General features: G+C 49.9%; 1 protein-coding gene across 1 annotated transcript; it reads left to right on the forward strand.

Annotated features, from left to right (window-relative positions):
• Nucleotides 1-381: 381 nt before the first annotated feature.
• Nucleotides 382-15,203, forward strand: LOC144098316 (uncharacterized). Its single transcript, XM_077630860.1, has 3 exons — nt 382-804; nt 10,459-10,640; nt 13,760-15,203. The coding sequence occupies exons 1-3, from the start codon at nt 505-507 to the stop codon at nt 14,532-14,534; spliced, it is 1,257 nt and encodes a 418-aa protein (XP_077486986.1). The 5' UTR covers nt 382-504; the 3' UTR covers nt 14,535-15,203.
• The last annotated feature ends 247 nt before the right edge of the window (nt 15,204-15,450 follow it).

Below are 15,450 nucleotides of genomic sequence, written 5' to 3' on the forward strand. Positions count from 1 at the left end.
CGGTCGTTCACCCGTGCATTGCAATGGAGCACATCTTCGCCTCGGCAGGCTCTCCTACCCGTTCATCGCCGCTGTACTAGCGCAGGCCTAAAAGACATTCGACATGCGTGACTGCAAAAATCGACTGGGAATGCGTCATCAGATATGGTATGCTTTTGTGTTCCCAGTAATACGATTTGGCAAAGGTAGTACATTGCGGTGCATTGCGAAATCCTCTCAGCTGTTGCTCCCCACAATAGCTCTGGGTAGAAATTTATTAGAACTCCCTCATAGCAGATAAGGAGAATTCTATATCTCCATGGTGCATGCAGCTGCGCGATAACCCGCTGCATCCGGACACCTCAGCCGGAGGTCACGTTCGCTGCTTTTACCGGGCCACACACCGGGGCGGCACTCTAATCTCTCGCAGGCATGATAAGAGGATAGCAGCCAGACCACGTTACACGTGTCGACGAGACGGCAGTCGGTGAACACCGCCCAGCGAGGGAGCAAGTCGTCGAAAAGATGCGCGGCATGGGGACCGCCGGCGATGGCTCACCGCCGGCCCAGCTGGGCCCCGTCGAGCTGGTGCCGTCGTTGCGTGGCGGCACGAAGGCCAAGTACGGCGGCCGTACCTTCACGCTGGAAACGGACAACGGCATACGCTACCGCTGGAGATGCGACGTACGCCCGTGCAGGTCGCGGCTCACTACCGACGCGTACGGCAAGGCACACATGGTGTACGCCTTCCGTCCCCACGACGAAGACGTCCACCTTCGAGAAGCAGCCAGGAAAAAGAGACGCTCCGAGGCAACTTTCAAGCAGGTGGGAACGCGAGAGGTCGGGTGCTTTGCAGCCTGCGCGGGGGCGCCAGCATAATCGCCGCGCTGTTATGCATCCTAGTACCCCTTGAATTCGTGTTCGATTTCAACCCACGGCCTGGAAAGGCACACTGACGTCGCAGCACCCGCTGTGGTGCCGTTTACTAAGGGCGTTGTTGGCAGCACCTTGAGTATATCTAGGCGTTCTGTATAGCGTGTGGCTTCGTAGATACTGCAGGACTAATCTGCGACAGCGTTACAAATTACTCATCATCATCGGTACGGTTAACCTATTAATCGCATTACAAGCGGTAAATAGCTTGCAAAGTCAGTTTCGCCATCAAGCGGCGGCGGCTTGAGATTGATCAGCATATTTCTGTATTAGTTCGTTAGATGGCGCCAGCGTCATATAGGTAATGTTTATTGTGTCAGAATAAAAAAAGAAAAAACTGGTTTTGTGGAAAAGGGTGGGGGGTGCATTGCGTCATACGGCTGGCCTTGCGTATGACCTGCGGCCTGCGCTTTCAAAGCTGCTCCATTTCCTTTTTTCCTCCTCGGGCGAGCAATGTCGGCTCGAGTTGTCCCTCCAGGCGATGTGCTGAGACAGCCCTGGTCAATCGAGCCTTCCTATGGGCTGTTATATGAGACCGACTTAATGTTTCATGAATACGCTTCAAAATTCGAGCCTAATGCTCCTTCTTTAGATTTTTTTTTTCCCCTCCGTGCAATATGCTCATTTTGTACAAGCTGCTGTCGGAGACCCGTTCTCCTAAGCACTGCACCTCACAAATGAGTGTCAGGGCAGGGGAGGAGGAGGATAAGTATTTATTTCTTCAGACTGTGGAGCCGGTGTGCGTGGTCTTGAGTCCGTGTTAGGTGGCCAGGAGCCCTTGGTCCTCGGCGACTTTGAGACCCCGCTCCACGTCCGGAGTTGGGTCTCCGGGCTGGAGCTGAGCAGCACGAGCTACCACCGCTCGGAGGTTCGGAACTGTAAGGAGGCGGGTCTTCCGGACAGGTCGAAATTATGTGATCTGGGCTGGCTGTTGCCTTGCACCCAGCACATTTTAGGGTATAGTGGACAGGGTAGGTGAGAGAGGGGAATGCAATGAGTAGGTTTGAAGGCGGCGCCTAGGCCCTGTACTCGATTGGAAACCGGTGGGCAACCGGCATCATGCACCGGGTATGGAACCCTGCACCTCACACATCTGTGTCGTCCGTGTCTTTTTTGCGCTATGTTTAAAAAAAAAACTGTTACCAACTAGCCTAAGACAGGCTTCTATTCCTGAACAAAATCCATTCTCTTGGTAGCAAAAAGTCTGACCGATGGCTTAGGCACGGGCTACAAGCTAAAAAAAAAAAAAATATGCCTAGTGGTGACCTCTTACTAGAGATGAAAGACAGTGCCCAATAGTCAAAACTGGCCAACACAGTGACAAATGGGAATGCCCCTGTCTCAGTAATGGCCGATTCACACGACGGACTGTTCGCCCGCGGCCCGCACATCACGTGTTCGTGCGTCACCAAATCGAGAGGCGTGCTCTCGGCTCGCGGACTGGACAACCAAGGAAGTTCAAGTGCCTCTCTCTTCGCGGGAATTAGCGGCGGCCCGCGATTGATTGATTGTAAAACATTTATTGCGTCGAGAGCAGGTTGCAGGAGACACATACTAGATGGCCGCTAGATGCGCGCGCCAGCTCTGGCAACCACCGCTCTTGCCAGTATTTATGCTGCCGCATTTCGCTGAGTGGCGTTGAGCTGGCGCGCTGTTCCGACAAGCTGCACTGCGTTCGCTACCATGACGAAGTGATCGACTCGGCTAGCAAGACGGCCCAGGCCATTGTGGGATCGGACAAAGGGCAGCACCTGCACCATTCGATCGCAGTCATGGGTCAGGAAGAAAAACCAGTTTACCAGTGTTGCCAAACGCTTAAAAATAATCTGGCAACAGTGGTACACCCAGCGCGTCGTCTGCTCTTTTGGTCCGTCGCATCCGCTTGACGTCATCGGATCGCAGGCCAGTTTTTAGCGGCGCATGAACACGTGATGCGCGGGCCACGGGCGAACGGACCGTCTTGTGAATCGGCCATTAGAGGTATTCACACGCAGGACATCGGCGCGGATGAATGTGGAGAAGAGGTACGCGACGTCACCGATCCGCCGAAGTCCGCCCCTGCTCTTGGATTCACATGAGCAAAAGTGGCTGTTTGGTCTGTGATCATGGTTAAAGAATGCAGCGCGAAAATCCTGCCTTCTTCCTTGTCTTTCCGAGCTGCATTCTTTAACCATGATCCCATGGGCAGCAGGGAGCCGCTGAGAGGGACGAGGGAAGCGGCCGGGCTGTGTCGAAAATGAAGGAAGGGGCCAAAACAATACCCCCTTGGTGGGTTGTGTTGGTGTCCAGACACTGAAGGCGAGAAAAAAAAAAGACGAAAGGGGAAACAGAATAGATGTGCCAAAGGAAGGGCGATAAGAGAGAAAAGAAACCTGAGGGGGAACAGCCGAAAAAAGAAAGCTGGCAGCAGGCTGTAACCCACGCATGCCACCGAAGGCCACCCAGGGAGACAGGGACTGAACGTACCGGCCGAGCGAACGGTGCCCTCCTCGATCGGCGGTGGACGCCGGAGCAAAACCGGAAGCTGCGTCGCCGTGAGCACTCTCGAAGGCATGACGTGTACGCAGCCGCCGTGACTTAGAGAGGGATTACATCGCCCGTGTGAATACCCCTTTAAACACCGCCCGGGGTGTGATCTCTGAAACCGACTTTCTCAATCTCACCGACGAAAAAATGCTGGAGGGTGTCAAGGACCAAAATGTCATCAGTGTTCAACGCATCACAGTCACGAAGGAAAACAAAGAAATGCGAGCGAAACATCTTGTCATCACCTTGAGCTCAGGTGCACTCCCTAATTCAATAGGAGTTGGTTGCCTAAAAATAAATTATTTGGTTTATGGGGGTCCCAAAGCTACCAATGAGGCCGGCAGCGGCGATGACGCCACTCTGATGTCACGCACGGCCCACCTGTTGCTCGGCGCAGCGAGGCTGCGGAGTCGGCGGCGGCAGCGGCGCACCAGTTGCTCAGCGCATGCGCATTAACAGCTTCGGCTTGGCCCGGTGACCTTGGGTTCACATGTTGCGAGTAGAGACTGACAGAACTGGCTGCACAAAGCATAGCAAGAATTGCTTCTGTCGTCGTTTCTTCTGTTTTCTATGCCACTCGTATTGTCACGCATTTACTGTTAATGTTTTTTTTCGCCCTCTTTTAATTGTTATTTTTGCTGTTATGTCTCTGTCCCCTTCATACATTGATAAACTGCCATGCTGTTCACGCAGTGGACTATTATATTTGTTTTACCCTTAATGGTTCTGCAGCTCAAACTGCCTTGCGGTACATTGTGCTTGTGACTCACTGCAGTTTGTTTCTTGCGTTGGATTTGTTGTTACCCTTGTCTCTCTTGAAGTGCTAGACAACCAAAGGCCAGATACGAGAGTTATAGTCGGCCTAGACGTGGCCAAAGCTTTTGACAACGTTGACCACGCAGCCATACTACAGCGCTTAGAAACTAAATGTAAGGGGAATGGTATACAACTACGTGAAGGACTTTCTTTTAAACAGAACAGTTACTATAAGCCTAGGAGGAAAGGAAGAGAAAGGCATAAGGCTGGGCAACAAAGGTACTCCCCAAGGCTCGGGTCCTATCACCAACGCTCTTCAACATTGCAGTGATTGGCCTACCGGAGAAATTGGCACGTACAGATGGACTCGACCACACAATATACGCGGACGACCTCACCCTCTGGGTTACCAGAGGCAGTGAGGCGCGCATCGAAAGTACCCTCCAAAGAGCGATCGAGGAAATTGAGTCGTAGCTAAAACTAGTAGGACTGAAATGTTTTGCCGTGGAATCGGAAGCGCTCTTCCTCGGCCCACAAAAGAGAGAAAGAAAGCCCCATGAACATGGGATAACGGGAAACGGGGACGAAATACCCTCAGTAGACATGATTAGAGTACAGGGTCTTAGGATACAGACAAACGATAAGAACATCGAAACATACAAAAACTCGAATCGAGTGTAGGCCAGACGTGTAGGCTACTCAAAAGAATAGCAAACACGTGTGAATGAAGGAGAACATCTTAAGTCTAGTACAATCATTAGTAATCAGTAGAATCACAGACGTGGCACCATACCTACGGCTAGCCAAAGCAGAAAAGAACAAGATTGAAATCGTAATCAGGAAAGGCGTCAAAACCGCCTTGGGCCTCCCACCGTACACATCCACCCAGAACGTTCTGAACATGGAGATTTCAAACACGCTAGACGAGCTCAGTGAGGCTACCAGAGTAGCGTAACAACGACGACTCGTACGCAGCCATTCGGGGCTAAAAATACTAGAAAAGCTAGGCTTCGAACCTCGAGCGCGGCTCAGACACACGGAGAATATCCCAACAGACATAAGGAATCAAATCAAAATCCCACCACTCCCAAGGAGCATGCATCCGGTACACGGTGAGGGTACACGAAAGGACAGAGCGAAAGCTCTACAGAAAAAAAAAAGTAGCCGACAGGACGTGGTTTACAAGGACTCGGAGAAATACGAAGGCGGAACAGGTTTCGTAGCCCTAGCAACCAGGGAGGGCGGAGAGGAGGGCGGAGACCGAGTCTCGTGCTGCAGCATCCGACAGAGGGACGCAAAAGCGGCTGCGGAGGTAGCCATTGCGCTGGCCCTAACTCAACAGAATGTCGGGGTGATTATAACACATTCCAAACCGACAGGGTATCTGCTGCAGGATATCTGCTGAAGCAGCCAAAATTCTGACTGCCGGCACGACACCGGCAGAGCTAATTACCCTTGTCTGGACTTCGTCCCACGAGGGCCTCCGAGGAAACGACAATTGTGAGACATTGTCCAGCGAGAATTGTGAGACAGTTGTCATTTCATTTCCTTAAAACCCATTTTCATTTCAATTTCCCTTCCTTACGGCCCGGTTCAGGTGTCCACCGAGATATCTGAGACAGGCGTCCTTCCTTTCCTTAAAAAAAGATTATTTTCATTCTCCTTGCCTTGCGGTGCGGTTCGGGTGTCCACCAAGATATCGGGGGTTCGGGTGTCCATCAAGAAGGACGATGGCGTTCCGTGGATACCTTGGCAATGCTGCAACACGCTGTCGTGTCCTGCTCTTAAAGGTGAAGCTTAAGGGTCCTCCAAATTTTGTATTCTGTCGTGCAGCCGCTGCCCTTCTCTGAGTAGCGTTTGCAGTCTTGTGCAATAGCTTTCTTTTTTTTTAATTTATGTCTCGTTGGCATTTCTCCTTACCCCCATCCCTACCAGTCTCTCTTGAATGTTGACTGTAATGTGTGTAAGGGTCAAGCCCTTCACACTTGTCACCAAAATGCAGCAATGAGCGACACCTGGAGGGTCCCTCTCCTCTATTTCAAACAAAGCCCTGATTTCATGGGGAAAAAAATTTCCCTTTCCCCTTCTTATTTTCTGTCCTTGGCTCTCCTTCCGACACTAGCATCTACGTCAGGGGATCGCCTTTTCAAGTTGTCATCGGGTCTGGTTTTCCTTTGTCGTCTTTTTCCTTATATATATATATATATATATATATATATATATATATATATATATATATATATATATATATATATATATATATATATATATATATATATATATATATATATGAAGGGTGCTGATCAGTCGCTTAAAGAAGACTACTTATAAAGCAGCAGCCGGTGGGTTGCGAAAGAACGGCCTCCGAATATCGCGTCCGGTGCTCTACCAACTGAACTACGGCGACAGCTGTCCAATCTGCTGCTCTCGTGGGTATGTATGTTTTCTTTAATTTAGGGTAAGTAGTTTTCTTTAAGTGACATATTAATCGAAGTATTATTCTCCCACTGATCAGCACTACAAATTAAAAAGAAATAGAAAGATTCCCCCGTGAACAGCGTCAGCTGACGGGCTAATTAGGTTTCCCTTGTGTTTTACCAGCGCTCGTTTGGCTTTGTTCTGTGTTCCTTCGTCCGCGTCTTCTTGCGCTGGTAAAACACCATTCCCCTATGCACCTTGGTTTCGGTTACTGCTGGCTTCGTTCATATATATAGTTTGCGAGATCATGACATGCTTGACTGCTTAAAAAGTATATAGCGAAGTATATGCTTCGCTAAACATTTTTATTTGACTCGACGTTTCGATCGGAGGACCGATCTTTTTCAAGAGTGATTTGTCTCCGCTGGTTTATTCCCTTTTTATAGGGGTTGGACACAGAACAGGCGAGCGAGAAACAGTAATTGGTTTTTTGGGGAGAAAGGAAATGGCGCAGTATCTGTCTCATATATCGTTGGACACCTGAACCGCGCCGTAAGGGAAGGGATGAAGGAGGTAGTGAAAGAAGAAAGAGAAATAGGTGCCGTAGTGGAGGGCTCCGACATAATTTCGACCACCTGGGGATCTCTAACGTGCACTGACATCGCAAAGCACACGGGCGCCTTAGCGTTTTGCCTCCATAAAAACGCAGCCGCCGCGGTCGGGTTCGAACCAGAGAGCACAAAAATAAGTGGGTAGAAGTAAAAAATATATACAAGTAAAACTAAAGGAACAAGCATGGGTAGGAATAAGGGGCATGCGACCCACACGAAAAAAATTGAGTGAGAACGTGTAAGAAGTAGAGAAATACAATATTAAGATGCGACCTCTGCTCTGTCAGGCACCACATGCTTGCTTATTGACAGGCATGTCGAGCTGAGATGAGATGGGCGACATGGTGCGTGACCGGGCAGCTACCTTCGTGGAAGGATGCGGGAACTTGTGCCTCCTCCCGGCCCCGAGTGCAGAGGAGAAAAGAATCTTGACCCTACAACAGAAGCAGGAGAAAAAAAAAAGAAAACCTAAAGTAGTGTTCTTTTCTTTGCATCCGCCGCTGGTTTAGCCCCTGAGGCTCGACTATGCACGAAAAAAAAAAACGGTTTGGAGGGGGGGGGGGGGGGGGGGACCAAAGGAATGTTGCCAGTGTAAAAGTGTCACATTTAGAGCAGCCAGCAAGAAAAAATGAGAAAAAAAGAGACATAAAAAAAGCTATCTGGCCTTAGGAAACCAGAAGTTGAGCGAAACGGAGGGTGGAAGTAACTACTCACATGTGACAGGCAAAAAGGGGTATGACCTCAGACGACACAGTCAGGGGTGTTTTGTGCAGTTCCATAGGCCTCTGACCTCAGAAGAGAGGCGAGGGTGCCGTGGCTTTCGTTAATGCCCCTTTGCAAAGGGTTAAATTTAAAAACAAAATATAATTCTCGTTGTTCGCGCTTGCGAGCGTCTTTGAAGCCACTCTGTAATATGCTTACTTTAAGTTTACCAAACTCGTGGCCTTTCTCGCGAAGGTGTTTCCAAATAGGGAGGTTGGGGAGCGATTGTGCATGTGAGCGGTGGTTATTAAACCTGAATCGGAAGGAACTGTCTATTTGGCCTTTGTATTGCACTCGACAGTCGCCAAACTCAAGCATGTAAACAACGCCGCTGGAGCCGCAGTTTGAATTTTCCCGGATAGTGTGTTTGAAATATCAGTGGGTGCTTTTAGGCAGTTCTGCGGTTTGCATGTGTTTGCAAAACTGCCGAAGGTTCTTGCCGCATGGTGTGCAACCCACAGCCCACGGTTTATTTACTGTTGAATGGACAACATGGTTTGTAATTTTTTTTGTCTTCTGTATCTCCCGCGGTACATTAGTGGAGCGAGGAGTCCTTCCTCCTTTTGGACTCACCTACTTTGTTTTCTGTATTTTACCTGGGGGACCGTGGAAAAAATTTTGGAAAGCCGGTCACTCTGTTCTATGATATCGAAGTGTTTTTTCTTTTCAGGATTTCGTTAATGTCATGGATGTTGTTTGTGAAGGTTAGTATGAGATTACAGCGCTGTGATTTTGCAACCTTAGTCCCACCGATGACCGCACCTGCCACAGAAGGCTAGAGGCGCATCGCTTCACCGATGCACCACTGCGCCAGTATTGGTAGGAAGACTCCCAGGGATTTGTGAATGGAGATAATGACCAATTCCGCATATATGGACATTATTAACCCATTATCGCTATCCGAAAAACTTCCATACGTGAATACTAGATGTGAACACCGGAACCGAAGGAAAACCGAACTGCTAGCGCAGCTAATTCGCAGCAGGCCTAACTGCGCTAATCGACCCACATTTTTTTTTTTTTTGTGACAACCTTCTTTATGTTGCACTGCGCATACATTCCCGCTCTGGGGTAATACAGGCGCAGCACAAATTAGACAGCTTTTTTTTCTTGCAAAATTTTTCATTCCCACAGTTAACCTTACGACATTGCCAACAGCATTCATTCTGCAGAAATATCTGCCCGAAAAAATTAGATGTTGATTTCTCGCATTTACTTTTACAGACGTGGCGTTACGTTGTTTCATGTACACAGTGCAATGCCATGTGTCGTGGCTGATGCTGAGCTATTATTTAGTGCACACATTCCAAGTGATTGCATTTTTGACCCTTTCTCATTAGTTTATCCACGCCGCCGCGGTGGCTTCGTGGTTACGGCACTCGGCTGCTGACCCCAAAGACGCGGGTTCGATCCCGACCGCGGGTTCGGTCGAATTTACATGGGAGCGAAATTCTAGAAGCCCGTGTACTGTGCGATGTCAGTGCACGTTAATGAGCCCCAGGTGGTCGAAACTATTCCGGAGCCCTTCACTACGGCATATCCCTCGTAGCCTGAGTCGCTTTGGGACGTTAAAGCCCCATAAACCATTATTTTTCTTTTTGTATTCGCTTTCGCGTGAGTTCGAAGAAAGTCTGCAGCATGTTGTATGGAGAGGTTTAATTTTCTGAATTTAAACCAATAATGGTACATCGAATTCATTATTGAAATTCAGTTTTAACCAAGTAAGGTCCGTAGCTTGTGATGCACACCACTGCTTGCTGGCTATTGAGCGCGAGTTGCAATCAGTCTCAATAGAAAATTAAGAAAGTGCGGAAGCCTGGACTGCGGCGATACGGCGGGACATTTGAACAAAATGGCGCGGCTCTACGAGTGACTCATTTTCGGCGGCAGCTTTTGTGCTATCGCTGCTGAAGCCCGTACGGTTGTACTTTCTGAGACATTACTGCGTGATATCAGCCACACGGCGGCGCAGATTTCGAGGCTCCACCTCCTCCTCGAGCTTCGCGTTTTATCGTGTCGCTGTTTTCCAGGGCACCCAGGGACCCTGAAAAAATTTGTCACCCCAACAAGATACATTGACGCGAAGCCATGAACCGCGACGGTTCAGTAATAACGCGGGACATGTTATGCATTGCTCTCTGGCTGCTTATGAATTTCTGCCGCGATAAAGTTTTCTTTGTGTTTGCGAAGCGTTTGCTGCGTTCACAGTTCTGTCCGTGAGAGGAGCAGGTGGCTTCAGCCCCGTAACGGGCATGAATTTATCAGCGCCAGATCAAGTGATTCCGACGTGAAGGCAACAAGATAAAAAAAGGCCTTGTTCAAGTGTTTAATGATCAGCCTTCTACTCGTCTTTGCATAAGCAAAACTCTACTTAGCGCAGTCCCAGAACGTCTCCGAGAAGCTCGCGTTTCGCGCCATGCCTGGGTTCGCAGCGGCGTTCCCTTTTAAGGGTCGCATGTGCGCTCTGGTGCAGGCCGTGACAAAGATCGGTGGCTTCGGCTACGTGCTGGAGAACCAGGCGGGGAACATGCTGTTCTGGCGCTGCGAGTACGTGAGCTGCCCCGGACGGTGCCGCACCACCCCCGACCTGCACCTGGTTGCCGGCCCAACGCACCACCTCAAGGAGCTGCACGGCCACGGAGGCCGGCCGGACACGTGCGTACGCGTGCATTGGTGCTCGCGGGCGATCATTCTCGTACGAACGTTCGCCACAGTAAATGATATATGAGCGGCACTCCCTCTGCAGAGCCCTTCATGGTGCCACCTATGCTTTCGACCCCGTGTTTATCAGCGTCACAACACTGACGTCTGCCACGGAAGCGGAATAAATGTAGCGAACGTACGCATGCGCATGAGCGTTATTTTACTTACTACACTGTCGTGCAGAGTACCGACCGAGCGCCGTGTCTGTTTGCTCGCTGCGCGTCGAGAGGCGTAGCCTTCCCGTCAGCCCCTGGGGCCGCGCTCACTTGACGCTCATTTTGCAGCACTTGGCGACTTCGTTGCGGTGCATGGGTGTCCGCTCGCCTCTGCTTTAGCTGGACCTCGAGGCACCCTGGATTTCGCGATGGTGGTGCGCAGTGCTGCGGCAGACGGGACACGCGGTAGCCTGGCGTCTGTAACAGCGCACAAAGAGAGACGACGGTCGTCGTTGTTGTTGCCTCAAAAGCAGTGTTGTAGGCGTTACCGAAAAAAGTAACTAAATACGTTACTCGTTACGCTAAAAAAATAAACGCGTTACCGCCCTACGTTACAGACAAAAAAATTATAGCATATCGTTACCGTGTTTACATTACCGTTTACCGGGTTCGGTTAGCGACACCTGCGCATGCGCCGCCACTTACCGGTCCGCTAGGACTTTACGGAATCTCTTTTAGCGTTGCGGAGAGTTAGCGTTCGCTCGTAAACAAACATGGCGGCGCCATGCATGGCCGTTTCGGACCAAATACAGCACCGCCGCCGTGTTCTTCGGCGCCATTTTTCGCTATAAATGAAGGCATTCGCTTTTAATTTGCAAACTCTCACTCATACGTTGAGGTTTGAGTAACAACTAGGCCATGCTTCTGAGATTATTTGGCGATTTTTGAGCAGTTAAGCCTAACCATATGTCGTGTACATAGCCAAATAGCAACGACTACACTGCAGCTCTTCAGTTTTGTGCCCGATTTAACATTTTTCTATATTTCATGATTTTTTTTCCTCGGAAAAAAAAAGACTGGTAATTATCTTACTATATTCATCAGTAACTGCAGAAAATAAAAAGTTTCTCCGGCCCCGAGTTGGCGTGCTCTAACTTACTGCCACTAGATGGCGCCACTATGTTTTCATCCAACCACATAAAGAAGCGACGATGCGGCACGACAAACAGGTGTTGTGGTGCTTTTTTACAGCGCTCGCAACGCAACGTGCACTGTGTATGCAAGCTTACTGAGGTCTACGTAGTGAAATTGTCTACTGGCCAGGGTAGGCAAAGGTGTCTACCTTCACGGGCACATTTGAAAAGCCGCTGAGGCGGCTGTTAGCTGAAGTGTAGTCGGTACGTCTTATATGCAGAGAAAAAGATTATTAAAGTGTAGCATCTCACTTCATTGAAATGATGTTTTATTTGTTTTCATAATTTTGTTTAAGTTATCGTTTTACTGTTGCCTTTGTGCCCTGCACCTCCTGCTATCATTTCTCAAGTATCCTTAGCTTCCAAACTACACCCCCCCCCCCCCTCCCTTCCTTTGGCGCTTTCTCGGAACCTGCCCTCATTTTCGCTTTTTCCTGTAACTTCTTATTTTCATTGTACCCATGTATTTCCTTATGCAGTGCTGCTTAATTCCATTTTCCTAGTTTTCCATGCCAAAGCAGCCAAGCCACATGTCCCAGCTGGACACACAACCTTTCAAGCCCACACTATCTCTCCATCCTCCACACACCCAGATTCCTGTCTGTTGAGCTGGCCTCTTTCTTTACAAGTTTTGCAGGTCAACTGGTTAATCCTCTTTAGCAGCCATCATGTCTGGATAGATCCACCCTCCCCATCCTAACGTCATTCCCACTTCATGCACTCCTCCCCCTCACGGGGCCTTCCTCCTTGGAGTGAAGGCCCTATTTAAACCCAGCCAACGATTAACGGTTTGCCCAGATGAAGACAACTCCTCTAGTCGAAAAGTTGGCAAGCACCCTGAGCCTTGACCCAGCCTTGTTCGCTTTGTGTGTGCTTAAGTAATGCGAGACATGAAAACAACTGCAATATAACCGCTGATACAGAAGCGTATCAGACTCGGAAATAAGTTGGTCAGACATGCTAAAGGGGAGAATGGCGCAGCGTCAAGTAACGAGGGCAGCAGGAGGGCACACGGTTGTCGTTTGTTCTCATTCTAGCTCTTTAAGCAGGTTGACTTAAGCGTTGTAGTGAATAAAAATTGTTGCCTATCATCGATTATCTTGAAGTTTCTTTCGTGTATTCACGTAACTTAGTACGTTTTACAGGTCACAGCTAGCCATTATTCGGTCGATGACGTCGAAACAGCGTGAGAGAAGAAATTTAATTATAAAATATTTAGCAATCGTTGGCGAATACTACGTGGTAATCCATGTACTATAATATCTAACGCATGATTTGAAACAAAAATTGGTTTTTGAGGGAAGGTAAGGGCGTAGTAACTGTCTCAATTCTCGATGGACATCTCAACCGCGCCGTAAGCGAACAGATGAAGCAGGGAGTGCAGTAGAGAAAGAGGCGCTGTAGTGGAGGTATCCAGATAATTTCGACCACTTGGGAATCTTTATCGTGGATTGGCATTGCGTTTCGCGTCCATCGAAACGCGGCCACTGGTGACATGGTCGCCCCCGGATTAGAAAGAAGATTACACGAAATTAAAATTAGGTTTCTACTGATATGGGCCTTTAAGCGTGCATCTACTTACGAAAGGATACTGACACCCACGTAACACGCCGCTATGGCAACACATCTAATGTGCCTCAGCATGTCCTCCGCTCAGATGCCCGCTCATAGCCGAATGTTTAACAAAGATTTAGATGACACAAGGCGGCCAGAAAAAGGCTTTTCTACATTTTCGTAACGTGAAGTATATTTGTCTCATGGGATGTCACTCAATGCTCACCACAGCATCAACGGCTCTGAAGCGCAATTAAGTATCAAAGCTCCAAGGCTTGGCTTTGAAACGCGTTAGCGGTTCTCGGTGTGTGATTTTAACTGCTTGAAAAAAAAGCGGAGCGTTGTGCCCGAGGTACGTATTGAGAGTGCTTCCCTTTTTTTCTGGCAGGGTTGGTGATTTCGCCGACACGTCCAGCACCGTGGAGCTCGAACAGCGAGTCAGCCACGATGCGAGTGAAGGCTTGCAGATTACCTCTGGGGCGTTTCCTCTTCATCCCCAGCAGAAGGAAGGGCAGGAGAAATACCAGCACCTTATTCAGCCGAAAAAGGAGTACGAAGAGCGGCAACAGCCCGAAGACCGCACCATAAGTGCTGTGCCGTTCAAGCGGGAGCCCGACGCCGAGCCGGATCCAGCGCCTCCTATCCGTCCTGCATCCGCGGACAAGGTCGGTGACCTTGCGACCAGCAAAGATGCAGGGACCAAGCACTGGTCTGGCACGGTGCACCCGGCGTCTGCCAGTGGCCATATACCTGATAGCAGTCCGACCCCTTGCGCAGACAGCCATCTCGACTGCCTGAGGCGGCCTGCTGCACAAGCAAGCGAGTCTTCTCCCACTGCCCGAGACACCATATGCATTGATCTGTCCGACTCTGAAGAGGCCGGGGAAAAGAACTCGGTTGCAGGCGCCGGCGAGAGGTGGTCGTACAAGGTCGCCGACAGTGTCTTCTTCGACCAGAGCCGCCACGTGCGTCCCGCAGAAGTGTTGGCGATGACCTGCGGCGAGTGCGACAGTCACGAGCGAGCTGGCGTCCTTGACCAGATGCGCCGCCTCATCGAGGCCGAGACGAACCTGATCAGAGAACGGCTGCAAACTGAAGTTCTGCGCGGGACTTTGCTCAGGCGCCGCATTGATGGCTTCCTCTTGAAGAAAGAACGAGTGTAGCCCGAGCTACAAGCCCTGAATGCATGCTTCACAAAGACGAACCCTGCAGGTGCATCCGCAAAGAAGCGGAGCTCGCGCTCGGCAGTAATCGAGGCGGCTGAGAGCATCCGCTTTAATATCACCGTGTCAGTCCAGTTCGGATCCAGCGGCCAGGCTAAGGGTATCATACCCATCGCATAAAAGCACTCTGCACCGAAACTTCATAGGCCCAAAAGGAACGACAAAAACTTTTCACGACAAGCCAGTTCAAATGGTTGCCCACTCCTCAACTTTGAGCCAACCCGCCGCGGTGTCTTAAGTATAGCTGTGCTGGCTGTGCCGTTTGGCTGCTCAACCTAAATTCGTAGGACCGAATCTCGACCGCGCCAGAGTCGCATTTCGATGAAGGTGAAACGGAAGAACGGTCTTGTACGATTTGATGTGAGTGCGCGTTAAAGAAGCCCAGGCGGACTAAATTAATCCGGAGCCGTCCACTACGGTGTCTCTCACAGTCTATGTGCAGATGTGAGACGTAAAGCGCAATTACTACCGCCTTACACCTTCAGTGTCTTTCACTCGGCCATTACAGACTTATCCGCTTCCGTCCAAGCAGTTTTAGTGGACCTTCGCTGTGCCTGTGTACCAAGGTTGTGGGACCAGTTTCTCGCAATAAAGCACCAAGTAATCCGTCGTCTCCTCGATTCCGCCGCAGGCGCTGCAGAGCCGCAGAGTGTGCGCAGCGCTCCCGCTCGGGCCTCGAACAGCAGCCCATGCACTTCTAAAGCTGTTGCGATATAGTTCGACAACTCCGATTTCTGTCTTGTACATGTGATACTAAGCCAATGATGAAAACACCCCCGCCCTATCACTCAAACGACATGGGATGGGCGCTGCTATCGAAAAGCTCTCAGCACTGTCCATTTTGCTAGCATGGCAT

This window comes from Amblyomma americanum, chromosome 7, assembly GCF_052857255.1.
Source record: "Amblyomma americanum isolate KBUSLIRL-KWMA chromosome 7, ASM5285725v1, whole genome shotgun sequence".
In the NCBI taxonomy this organism is placed as follows: domain Eukaryota; kingdom Metazoa; phylum Arthropoda; class Arachnida; order Ixodida; family Ixodidae; genus Amblyomma; species Amblyomma americanum.

What these genes read in the sequence shown, in the direction of transcription:
- LOC144098316 (XM_077630860.1), top strand. Translation starts at nt 505, where the DNA reads ATGCGCGGCATGGGGACCGCCGGCGATGGCTCACCGCCGGCCCAGCTG. An exon ending in CCGAGGCAACTTTCAAGCAG is followed by an intron (nt 805 to 10,458) that starts GTGGGAACGCGA and finishes GCTCTGGTGCAG; the next exon opens with GCCGTGACAAAGATCGGTGG. An exon ending in CACGGAGGCCGGCCGGACAC is followed by an intron (nt 10,641 to 13,759) that starts GTGCGTACGCGT and finishes TTTTTCTGGCAG; the next exon opens with GGTTGGTGATTTCGCCGACA.